Source organism: Phragmites australis, chromosome 21 (assembly GCF_958298935.1).
Source record: "Phragmites australis chromosome 21, lpPhrAust1.1, whole genome shotgun sequence".
Taxonomy (NCBI): Eukaryota; Viridiplantae; Streptophyta; class Magnoliopsida; order Poales; family Poaceae; genus Phragmites; species Phragmites australis.
Genome location: NC_084941.1, coordinates 24,900,534 through 24,913,391, shown reverse-complemented (window position 1 = coordinate 24,913,391; position 12,858 = coordinate 24,900,534). Strand labels below are relative to the sequence as shown.

Here is a 12,858-nt window from a genome sequence, read left to right as displayed (position 1 = left end):
CAAGGGCAAAAGTGAGTACATAAGGTATTTAGCAAGTCCTCCTACAATGGATACATAGATGCGTAAAGGGTAAACCAAGGGTAAGGCCATAAGGCTTAGTATTAACAGAAAGTTGATTTTTATGCAAGGGCTAGTTTGCAAAGCAAGGTTTAAAGTACTTGGGAAAATAAAGTTAAGTTAATATTAAGAATTGTTGGCCCTGGGGGAGATATATCCATCTCACTAGTTACCTAGTTTTATAGTTGGCAAACATCAAGTCCTCTTGAACGCACAACACATAGCTAGTACTTCCAAAACATGGGCATACAACCCACTCACACATGAAGTAGTTACAGACACTATGAAGCTAATCATTGTGACCGAATCATAGCGTGTCATTGATCATGGACATGGGTATCCGGATAGGTTTACACTCCGTAGAGATTGTACATTTTACCCACAAGGTATGCACATACTCCAACCTTAATAATTAGCTAAGATGGTGTAACGAGACACTGCATCCTCGCAACATTACTATAATATTTACCCGTGGGACACTCAACGAGGGGCTCATATAAACATGGCTCACTTAAGGTCTCCAGCTAGATCATGGGACTTCACTTAGCTTATCCGAGTCTTCTCTTGACCCCCGTTGCCACTACTAGTCTCCGAGTGGGTACTGAGCTAGGCTAGTGGGGTTGGATCAAGTTGTATCATATACATGACATGCGATTGTACAGTAGTCGCTAGGTAGGATATCACAATGAACTATTCCTTATACGACTGAGACAAATGTCCTCTAGAAAAGAACACCACAAAGATGAACCTTAATCCCAAGGTAGTCCCCACCCCCATGGGGTACCTTACTCACCTCGCCAAAAAAGCTTTTAGTTTCATTAAAATTACCCATTTTAACCCACTCACACCACCAAACATACATGGCATTTCACACATTTATCAAAAGTATGATTATTATAAGTAGCTAATACAATTCTTTACTGAAGCACGATAAGCCCTGCATATTAGTATTCAAGTCAATCATCCAAACAATTAATATAGTTGATGTTAGAGACCTTCTAGGATTTCAATGGTAAAAAGATAAATCAATTACATGGTATATCATAATCAAGCTAGGTCATAACTATTGAAGCATTTAAATTAATAAAATAAGAATGCAAGTATATAAATTTTCAAAATTTGAATCCACTATGTTGTGTTTATAAAACTTCGGTAAAATATGATAAAAGGGTGTAGGACTTTCATTGGTCAAAGTATTATTCTGCTCCTTCCTTGTAATTTGGGTGCTCGGGTTTCTCCTCAAATGCTTTTTCCTCTAAAATATGCAAATTAACACTGAATATGTAAATTATAGCAAAAATAGCTTAAATTCAAATAAATTAAAAATTCAAATAAACTCCAAAAATTATGAAACTAGTGTTGTTAGATAGATCTTGAATTTATATGAATTTAGGCAAAAGAATCATTAAAATTGAAGTTGAAATGAAAGAGAAACAAACCTCAAAATGTTTACCGCAAGGTTAATTCCAGAAAAAGAAAGGGGAGAATATTCTAGAAAAAGGATTTTCAGATTTTTTTTTTGGAAATTCAGAAAATGATGAGTCTCTTACTTAGTGGGCCCATGGTCAATGGTCAATGTCAACTTGGTCAATGGTTGATCGGGTTGACTATTGTGCTTTGGACTGGGTCTATGAGTTGTGGATTGGAGTGGTTTACTAAGTGAGGTCTATGATGGACCGGGGCTTTTGACTAATGTGTTTATATATCATGGTTGGCTGACCAAAAGTCTTGCCATACCAGCAAATTTGTTGACATGGCTGCCACATGGATGGTTGGAGTGGATAAGGTTGTCAGAATAGTAGCTCTCGCATCGGAAATGAGGCATGGGTTCACGGGGAAGCTCACCGGTGAGGGCTTATCGGCATTGAACTTTGATGATAAGCACGTGGCAATGATATACTCGATGAGGTGGAGGTGGTGGTGGGGTTCTTGTGGACATGAGCTCGCTTGAGTGGTGGCGACGTCATGATAGAGGTGGAGCTCACGATAGTAGAAATGAAAACACTATAGGATCTAGGATATCGACTAAAGGAGGGTGGATAGGTGGTTTCAAAACTAATTGCTAAGCGATTAAATAAAATTTATGGAAATTAAACTATAAATCACTAGAGCAATATAAAACAATTAGAACTATGTCAAGATTTGTAATCCTAGTGTGACATGCAACAATTTATATTTTCGGAAGATAAATTGCATAAAGTAAATTGCATAAATGTAAATTGCACAAAAGATGACACACAAATTTTATCCCGTGGTATCGGTGATTTGCCGATCACCCCTGATCCACATTGAGGTGAGTTCAATCTTCTAACCACTCCTCTATCAAGTATGCAATTCACACCATGAGAAGAGTTTCACACCGAGCAACTTGATCATGAGCCGGGATAGAACAATGAATTACTCAATACCTCGATTGAAAGGATAATAATGTCGCATAGAGGGGGGTGAATAGGTTTTTTTGCAAAATTTCCTCCCCTTTTGATAGTTGGTATAAACTTGTAGCGAAAAAAAAACTAATGAATTTTTCAAGTGAAAAACCTAAATATGTTAGACTTAACTAGTGCACAATCACTCTAAACAAATATGAATGTTACAATCCTAGAGTGATAAAGATAATTTAAATCTAGCAAGATATGCAAGAAACTCTCATCAGATATTCCGAACTAATATATATACACACACTCTCTATTCTACTCCCTGCGCTAAAAATAGCTATTTAATACTCCAACCCTGTCAACCAGTCCCGCACCTATAAAAAACATCCTATAACCGTTAATTCCAATTTATCGACACCGGAAAATACGTATGACCGTAAAAATGACTCTTGACAATAAAAACTACACAATTTTTAACACTGAATACACAATCAACTTATCACGTTACTTTTCAAAAAATCGAGCAAAACTTTCATTAAGGTGACAAGAATTTATCGCTCAATAACCATGCAACATGTTGTTAGTGCCCTACTTGCGGGCAACTAGCTCCATGTTAGCTCCACCTAAGTTGCACTCTTGCCACCTCACCTCTAGACGACCTTATCGCTTAATTAGTAGGCGATAAGGATAAATTGTTCGTCTGTTGTCTGTTGGGAGAAATTTATAAAATCACCCACTCAATGGACGACTGGAGCGTAGTCCTCTAAATTTCGAAAATGGCCCTATCTTTGTCTTTTTAATAAAAATATATTAAAAAATTCATGAACTTAGGGCCAAATAAACTGGGCCACATATAGTTTTTGTTGAGGGCCCAAGCACCCATTCGCACGGTCGGGATAGAGGAAGGGCCTAAGTGACCATTTCCAGCCCAGCCTTCTCCGACGCCACGTGTCCGTGCAGCAGGAGAAGAAGCAAGCCGAGGAGTCCGGTGCGGTTTTGGCTGCTTTGCTTCCGACGCGCGTCGCCTCCCTCCCTCGGAATCGGATCCCCCATCGCCATGGCGGCGCCGCCTTCTGCTCCGTCCCCCTCCCCGTCCGGAGAGATCGCCGTCCACAGATTCAGCGCCGCCGACGCATCATCATCGCCCTCAAGGTATGCGATGTGCTTGGTCTTCCTCTTCAATAGGATGGGGATGGGAGAGGAAAGGAGGAAGCCAAAATTAGCCTAGGAAGCATTGTACCGCCGGTATGGGTTATTTTTAGGCTAGCTTCGATGCCTCATCAAAATCCTTCCTTCTGCAAACTTGTGGTATTTAATTTAATTTAATTCGGAGCAACCACTCGATTGAATGAACGGCCGGAAAGAAGCAATATTGAGCAATCTCTGGAAATTCGACCTATGCTGATTTACTTTAGCTGCTGTTGCACTTTAGTTATCTTCTTCTTGACTACAATGGGTAGGGGTTACCTGAACACTCTTCCGCTGGCGTCCTCCTCTGGTGTGCAACTGCGCATGCATGCTTTACCCCTAATTCCGGCCTTAGGGAGGGTCGTTTGTAAATCTATATGTCTATACAGAGATTACGCTTGTGCCTTTCGTGGAAATCAGAATTATATATTTGGCCACGAGCCCATGATCCTAGTACGTTTTTGTTGTTATATTTGCCCAAATTAGTCTAGTTTATAAGTCTGTCACAATCGTCTAAGTTCTTTTACCAACATGAGTAATTGCTTGGGTCCATGATCCGTTTACAAAGTTCTTAATTCAATGATTTACAGAGTAGGTTCAAGCTACCTCATAATAAAAAAGAGACATTACATATGCTTTGTATGCACTGAGATCCCTTTTACAAGCTCTAGCCGGTGGTTCAATATTCTCTCCTGTGCATGTTTCATTTTCAGAACCGAGTTGCTGAGTATGGTGAAGAAACACTCACATTTGATTGGGTGGACGATTGTTGACGCCGAAGATGACGCCGAAGATGCGGGGATGGATGATAAATTCTGGCACGAAATGCTTGATCTTTTCTTTGTGCATGGCGGGGTATCAAACAGAAGGGAAGAGGACGACCTCGTCTTCTTTGTTAATAATATGGTACTTTCTGTTCCTGTTGATTTACTCCTTATTTTCGCCTGACAAGTCGCTGTTCTATGAAAGTCCACCACTCTTCTTGATGTTACGGGGTGTGTTGATGCAGAAATTGCATGGTTATGGCTTCAATGATAACATGGAAGATCCACCCCCCTTTTTTGTGAGGAGATGGGCTCCCACGGTAAATTAATCTTTACTTCATCTAATGCATGACACTCTTGTAGTAGCTTCAAGGAATTCTTTTTGGCATATTCTTTGCTCGGATTTCCTTTCATTTTGTGTTTTTATGTCATGTGTAGTTGAGTTAACTCATTTGAGACTATAAAAACGGCGCACCACAATGTGCTATATTATCCCCACCCCCACCCAACCCACACCACCACCACATTTTGGGTGGTTTCCAAAAAATATTTATTTATTCTTCACAGAAAGATTGATAAAACATATATTTCTCTGGATTTTATTTTTAACTAAGGATTCACAATGCGCCCTTTGATCCTCATTGTTTTATTTTTTTGACTAACTAGTGCAATGTTTTTAGTTTCTTTTCTTTCACTAATACAATAACTAGTGCTGAGTAACTAAATGTGTACAATTATCCATTGAAATTAAAAGTTTGCATAGATATTTTAATATTGAACTTATTATTTGACTGCCCTTCTGTATATGGGAATCTTACTTTTTTTTTTGTTTTAAACTTATCAAAAAGTCCTACCTGAGTAAATATCTTCCAGTTTACATGCACAATTGTACATACATGAACACATGAAGATGGAGTGTTGTAATTTTCATGCTCGTGGGATGTGAGATTAGCATCAGAATACTAAACCATTGTGCTTTTTGTGTCACTAGCAAGATGGCCCGCACAATTGCGTGGCTAGATTTCATTATATGATTGCTCCCTTATACAATTCTAACTCTTATTATTTTTAAGTCAAGCGCAATTATATTTGCTATAGCCTTTGATTGAAAGTACAATTGTATGCTCACGTTGAAGAAAACTGGAGAGTAAAAGTAAATAGATGCACTAACCGGTGTGTGGCTCCCGGTTGTTAGTAGCCATAGGCATCGTGTATTGGCAACAACTTTTGTACGAGTTGCGTTGCTTCCAATGATATTAGCCCTCACAAAGAGTTTGCATACACGCGGCTGCGGCGTGGAGACACGACACGGGGACGATTGCAGAGATGCGATTGCGACATGGTATGGCCATGCACGGCCCACGGGACATGCGTAGGAGTTCTCCACTGGAGAGCCCCTCGAAACACGGTTCTGTGGGAGACCGGAGGCAGCGCAGGTGTGAGGAGGCGCGGTAAAAGAGTTACCGCCTGTTGTATGGAGGCCCTCAGAATCGCAGTGATGGGGAGGCGGGCGGCAAACATGAGGACGTGACGGAGACCAGTGGCAACGTGGATGCGACATTGTGCAAGAGATGGCCCCACGCTGAGCAGGAGTTTTTTTTTTGCCTTCGGGAGTCCCTCGGAACCGCGTCAACGCGTAAGTGAGAATGCGACGGAGGTCGAGGCACGATGTGTGAAGCTGGCGTAGGCGTGGACATGTGGATGTGAGGTGGGAGAAACATGATGTGTGGAAGATAATCGTAGGATGAGGGGGTTTTAGAAGTTTTTTGATAGGGACTAATTTATTGGGGTGGTATTTTAGAAGGAGGAGATGGTGCATTACTAATTGATTGGATCACCCCTAACTCGTGCTTTTTATATTAGTATAGATATATTTTTGTAATATATTGTTAGGTGGAAAATCTTTGGTAAGAAGAACTTTCTTTTGGGTTGCTGTGCTAATCTCATCTTTTTCATGTTAAGCAGCTTGAAAAGGTCATCAATGTTAATACAGTGGAGGTTGATTGGGAACGTTCCTTCTATTTGAATTTAATCGCCCATACTTCATACACTGTTACAGTAGCAATATTTGGGTATGTTTCTGCAACAATCATGTAAAAAGTTGCATACTTAGTAGTTATTCTGAATAATAATTATTATATAGTTTTTTTTAAGAACAATGAAAAACCTTTCATAATGATTTAATGAAGTAAATTCTCTCTTACTTCAAATGTAGCTGTCCAACTTTTCGTCTCTTAATTTGTCATCCTTTATTGAAATGTGACACAGTTGCTACATGATGATTCTTGTGTCATGTAAGTTAGGGTAAAAAGTTGTTCTCTGTTCTAGATAGCAGGTTGAGGATTGGGCCTCCCATAGCTCATTAGCTGACTGAACTTAGGACAATGTAAATTATCTTTCTACCTGAGTTTGTGCTGGTACATGCAAATCCTAGATTTCCAATAGCATCCATTGTCACAGAAAATGAGGACCAGTTGAATCTCTTTATGTCCTTAGTTAATAATGTTTATGGATGTCTATATTCGGTATGTTAGTTCTTATGAGCTACTTTCACAGCATTGGAGATCTTCGCAATCGTGCAGAGAAAAGGAAGCAGTTTTCTCCAGTATATAAGGTACGGTACAAGTAAGCATTTCCCCATCAGTGACTCTTTTCCAAAAGTGCAGACTCATGTTGTTTTCTTCTTGTGCTTTGTTTCACAACTGCTTATTTTAACTAATACATTTGAACACATCTCTTGATTTCCACTTTGCAATGACTGAAGGACTGAATTTTATTGTTCAAAATATGCCTGCAAACAGTTGGATTAGCTTTCCGAGTATATGCGAATTAGACATGTCAGTTAAATTAATATCAATTTTTTAGCCTAACTACATAGAAGTATAAACCGTAATTGCTGTACCTGAAACATGCTACTGGTATGCTAGCAAGTTCGTCAATAGTTGGCAATTGCAGACTGCTCCCTCCTGTCCTAATCCATCACCCTCTCCATTTGTTTATTGCCCTTTCCCTAGTAATTTGACTGAATCTTACCTGTATTTTATGCATGGAAAGAAAAGAATAAAAAAATCATCATATTGGACTGACATTAAGTATTGGAGAAGTTGCATCAGTGGTTGAGAGGCATTTATGTTAGTATTAACTAACCTTGTCTCAATCTCTTTCTTTTTATGGAAACAGGTTACAAAAACTGTATATGCATCCCCTAGCCGTGTAAATTTTCGTCTTGACCGAAGAAAGGTAGGGTTCTATTTTGCACCATCTTATGAGAAAGGTGGTCTTATAATAGAAGATGTATCTGTTGACAGGCTGTAGAAACGGTACCTGCATACCCCAACATTTGTTTCTCAGTGGATGATTTTGATGATACTTTTGATGCTGTGGTAAGTTTTCATGTAATTCTCTCAATTTGTGCAACACTGTCCTGGTAACGTCCTGAACTTGTAGATGTCTATGCTCTGATGTTGCATGATTTTCCTTTTGACGTTTTCCCCCATGTTTGTAATTTCCCAAGTTGACCCTATAGAGTACAGTAATATTCTAATTTGAGCAGGTTTTGTCAGATCCTGAACACTGCTATTGTGTGATTCTCAATGCACATGATGGGGCAGCATTTCCCGAAGAAACTGAGTCCAAGAATACTAATTCAAATATACAGCCTGGAGTCAACTCTGGGAGTAACCAAGAAAAACCACCAAAGGTTATCTCTCTCATAATTCATACCAATAAAGGTTTCTCTTTACCATTTTTCGATATTATTGACTTCAGGCTTCAGCTATTTATTTTTAACTTGTTTGTAGAACAGGATTAGGAATCCATCTTCTTCTGTACCAATATATCTTTTCCCTAAATAATTCAATTAGTTTCTCAATAAAAGGATTAGCTCAATTAGTTTTCAGCTGGTTACATGATTCATACACAGGAGCCATCAGTGATTGTATTTACTGAATTTATGGAAGAAAGTTTGAGCTCTTCTGACATATGCATACTTACAAAAATTCATAGTAAATAATCCAACACATGGTCCTATTTTTTACTGTCCCATTGGCACTGTAAATAGATTTAGTTGCTCGGAATTTGTGCGTATGTTTTCCTTTCTTGTAGCATTTGCAGGCCATTTGCATTCTTGAATTCAGCCAGTGCTCTGATTGCTATTGCAGAGAACTCTCTTCTCAGGTTATGTGAGCTACCAAAACGTTCGTGAGGCTTATGATGGTAAGTGACTAAGTGTTTCATCTTCTACTTTGTTTAGAGGAAACTGATACTTCCATGGTCAACTAAAAATAAGTAATAATTTATTGTAACTGTAGATGTTATCTAATATTTTGCTCCAGCTGCATTTGCATGTTCTTATGTGTATATTTCTCCTATGTGATAGCAGGCAGATCAAAATTTGGGAGCTTCCTCTCACTTGGGCATGATCACACTAAACTGGATAGACTTTGTATGAGGGGCCCTGAAGGACGTGGAGAAGTGGAAGTGGCTGTTTCCGGCATTGCAGGTCCGTTATGTTTAGCATCAGAATAGTCTTCCTTTATCTATGGATAAGATTTCACAATTCCACATGCCTTTGAGCAACCTTATGTTAAATTTTTGTTGTTTATACTGATTTGTTATAAGAAAAGGTCCTTTTCGGGCTCTCAGCTAAGATAATGATGTGCATTTGAATGTGTAAACTGCTGATGCATCAATTATTATTCAGTCTTGCCTCTGCAAATGTATCAATCTGTGGTACCGTACTAAATTACAATTTGAATACTGTTTTCCATTTTGGCATGATAACAAATTGTACAGCATGCAAAAAGTTGTAGCAAAGATTATTGATGACCTTCTAGATATGTCCTATATTGTGTCCCCATGCACCTTCAGCCCTCACCCAAATCCACACAAACTTTTGGATTTGAAGTGCTTCTAATGCAGATTGTTAACCTGCCATACTTTCTCACCTGGAAGTGCTTACTTTTTTTTATTAGATCAGAGCCATGAGAAGTCGAAGAAAGATCCAGGAGATAGCTTTCAGGTTCTTGTTCACAGGGCAGCTTCTGCTGCATCAAAGCTAGCAAAGCATGCTTACGAGCCTTTATCTGCTAACAAACGAATGGATGATGAGCTTGTGCCTCTGAAGTGTTGCTTGATGTCTGTATCTCTTCCTTGGGACTGCATTGCTCATGACCTTCTGCACAAGGTGAGGTCTTTGCATCACGAGTCCTGAATAATCTAAAAACTATGTTGCTGTTTTCTCTTTCTCCTAACTTCCCTTATCTTACATTCATTTAAGATGAAACAACTATCATATCAAACATTATTCTATATATGCTTGACGAAATGAACTTTCTCATAGTTTTAACGTTATGGATCTGTTTATAAGAAATGTTAATCTATGCCTTAAACGTCGGTGTATACTCGAGTAAGTTGAGAATGCTGTGGCTTGCTTGGTACAGTATCATATGTAGATGGTTTAAAACCTTCAAATACAGATTGTACATGCATGTAATTGAGTCACCGGCGGATTAGTTTCTGCTCACATTGGATTTAATCAACGTGACAGTTTGTTTAAGTAAAACAAATTTATCTATGACATGAATTGTCAAAGTTCTGAGAGATTATGCCAATGTAACAGGAAACACCTCCTTTGGACCTCTGAGACCGCAATTCCTGACCTTCACTTCTAGTCAAAGGAGGGCCTATGTTATAGAATCTGGACTTGATGATATCTAAGAAAAAGAATCGAAGCGGAAGTGAGATGTATATGTGTACTTGTAGAATAAAGCTGTAGGTGTAGGGTTTGCATTTCTCTTTGTGCACAGACAATCATAGAATGTAAATATCCAGTGTTGTTTTGTTTATTCGTTGTCAGTTCTTTATAGCGTGTTTTACAGAACTTTACTGTTTTCCTGAATTGACAAGTTATGTCTAAGCCTAGCAGCAAAGCTGTAAATCCGCTCCAGTCAAGTAAATTGTGAAGCTCGGTTGGGTTGTGTGGTCATCTAAGCTGGTGTATGTACTTTGATCTTCTATTTGCTCTGATGCGAAGTAGCTACTACCATATTCATATCTGGATTTAGTTTGGCCATCACTTTGTTTTATGCTTAGCTATATTGGTGGCCTATTTTGAAGAATAAAATTGGAGGTGCTAGGAGGGGCTTCAAGGGTCGGGGGCGTCTAATTCTAATTAGCAAATGTTTGGTAGCAAACATTTCTTCATTACTTGGAGTGCAAACTCCGCTCCTGCTCGCTGCAAACACTTCCTCTGGATGGTTCATCGTGAATGCTTGCCTGCTCGTGTTCTTCTCCATTACAGGAACATCGCCGAGACCGCATCCTTCCCGTTCCGTGGGATGTAGGAAGATCAAGAACACCGGCTCCGCTAGGATGGGACGTGTGGACGCTCGACGAAGGAGCGTTTGTCTGCTCCCTCCGTGATGTATGGACTGACATCGGGCTCACCGGGCTGCTTGCGCCGCCGGTACTCACTGCGATCCTGTGTAGCATCTGGAAGGACCAGATGCCTATACCTCATTCACAAATCAGGTACACTACATACACTCCTTGCGTATTAATGAAATTGTTTAGGCCGGCAACCCGCATGCTGTAGTTCCCTAAAAAAAGAAATCGGTTCCCCTTCCTCTTTTGGCACTCCATTGTCTCACTCCCTCCCCTCCCTGCTCTTTGATATTTCTTTAGTCAAACAACAAAGTCGATCAGAAAACCAAAAAACCACCGGAAACAAGACAAAGTTAAAGTCTTTCATTCATATCAAAATGTTTTTAATTAGTTAACAAAGTCCCAACTCAAAAGTTCCAATTGGCAAAAAAGTTTCAAGTTGCAACTCAATCGAGAGACCCAAAGACCAAAGACTACCACTACCACAAACGGGGTCATCACTGCTGGCTTATAACTGACATCACTGTCAGTTTTTGAACAAGCAGTAGGCAATCACCAGTGATAGTCTGGATTATCACTGCTGGTTGAAGAACCGACAATGATGCCTCTTATCGTTGCCGGCTCATGGTATCACGCGTATTTTTATTGATTGATTATATGTTACAAGAAGTTACATATATATAGCCTGTCGTTGCTAATGTAAATGCCTAGATCTGAACTCAGTGAAGATAGAAGTAGGTAGTCCTTTGTTGAAGATGTTGGCGTACTGCAACATAGTTGGAACATGAAGTACCCGTACATGACCGAGGGCAGCATGCTCCTGAACGAAATGTAGATCGATCTCAACGTGCTTGATGCGCTGATGTTGCAATGCTTTGTCAGTAGAATAAAGTGGCACGCCGAAGAGGACGATGCATCATAGGCTATATAACAGAGGAATGTGGCAAGATTGATAGATGGCGTTGATGTTGAGGTTGATGCAGATGGAGATATCAAGGACGAGGCATTGCATCAGTTTTGCTAGAATCGAGCGTTTGTCGAGGGCAAAGGCACATGTCAGTGTTGCCAGAACCGAGTGTGTGGAGCAAAAGGACCATCATGTGCCAGGAAACAGTGTCTTGGAAGGGTGCAGGAGCAGTAACAGAGAAAGGCTTGGCGGCGGTTGTAGTGCGCGAAACATCGAGAGGGGGAGAAAGCTGAAACTGCATGCTGTGACTGGAACAGAGGAAGCTGGGGCGAAGGACCATCACATGAGCTCCTTGTTGCCTCCAACCCGATGCACAGGAAGGTGCCATGCTCATCCACAGTGGCAAGCCTATCGTTCAGTCGCTGGTTATCATGCAGTAACTCGTTGCTTCTGGCCTGTCGGTCCACCCCGACGACAGCTGACCTGTATGCTTCTGGGCTGCCTTCGTCGACGACAAGGTACAAACACATATCTTAATTGCAGGTCGCGACTAAAGTATCTTTTTTTTAAAAAAAAAAACAATGGCAAGAGAGATGTCGTGTTATATATTAAAAGAAGGGGAAAAGAAAATAAAGTTTAAGCACCGCCCAACGGCACCTAGAAAAATTGAAGAAAAAACAAATTGAGGGCAAGGCAACCACCGCAAACATAACAGACGCCTCAAACAAAGAAAAAACCGATAGAAGCATCCCTCCCTAGTCTACTGATCAAAGACTCCATTAAGTAGGGGCAACTAGGGGCTGCAATGGCGAGCTATGCTCAAAGAAAGCAAGCCAAACATTCCACCAATGGTATATCACTCCTTGCGATAGCCTCCGGTTGCAGGCTATGATTCTAAAAAACTCGACGGTTTCGTTCCTTCCAAACATTCCACCAAAAGTATATCGCTCCGTCGTTGAAATCTCTTCTATTTTTCTTGTTGATCTTCCGCCTTGCTTGGCACCACCATTATTAAATGCTGTTGTGCTCCCCCTAGGTCTAGCACCTGCGCCTAGCTGTGCCACTGAGCTACCAGACTCCACACCTCCCGGGTGTATGTGCAATCCTTTGTCAAGTGTTTTGATGTTTCATTAGCCGCATTGCACAAACTGCACCGCGGCTCATGTGGCCAACCTTTTTTGGC

At 40.3% G+C, this 12,858-nt stretch overlaps 1 protein-coding gene across 4 annotated transcripts; it reads left to right on the top strand.

The window, feature by feature from the left end:
- The first annotated feature begins 3,376 nt into the window (after positions 1-3,376).
- Positions 3,377-10,458, top strand: LOC133903476 (uncharacterized). 4 transcript variants are annotated; one of them, XM_062344872.1, is made up of 12 exons: positions 3,380-3,584; positions 4,334-4,526; positions 4,630-4,704; positions 6,350-6,456; positions 6,941-6,998; positions 7,565-7,624; positions 7,693-7,767; positions 7,938-8,084; positions 8,545-8,599; positions 8,763-8,885; positions 9,358-9,569; positions 10,005-10,458. In XM_062344872.1, the coding sequence occupies exons 1-12, from the start codon at positions 3,490-3,492 to the stop codon at positions 10,026-10,028; spliced, it is 1,224 nt and encodes a 407-aa protein (XP_062200856.1). In that variant the 5' UTR covers positions 3,380-3,489; the 3' UTR covers positions 10,029-10,458. The 4 variants fall into 4 exon arrangements, with proteins under 4 accessions (XP_062200858.1, XP_062200859.1, XP_062200856.1 ...); XM_062344873.1 differs by having other exon boundaries at positions 3,381-3,584; positions 8,766-8,885; XM_062344874.1 differs by lacking the exon at positions 10,005-10,458 and having other exon boundaries at positions 3,377-3,584; positions 9,363-9,510.
- The last annotated feature ends 2,400 nt before the right edge of the window (positions 10,459-12,858 follow it).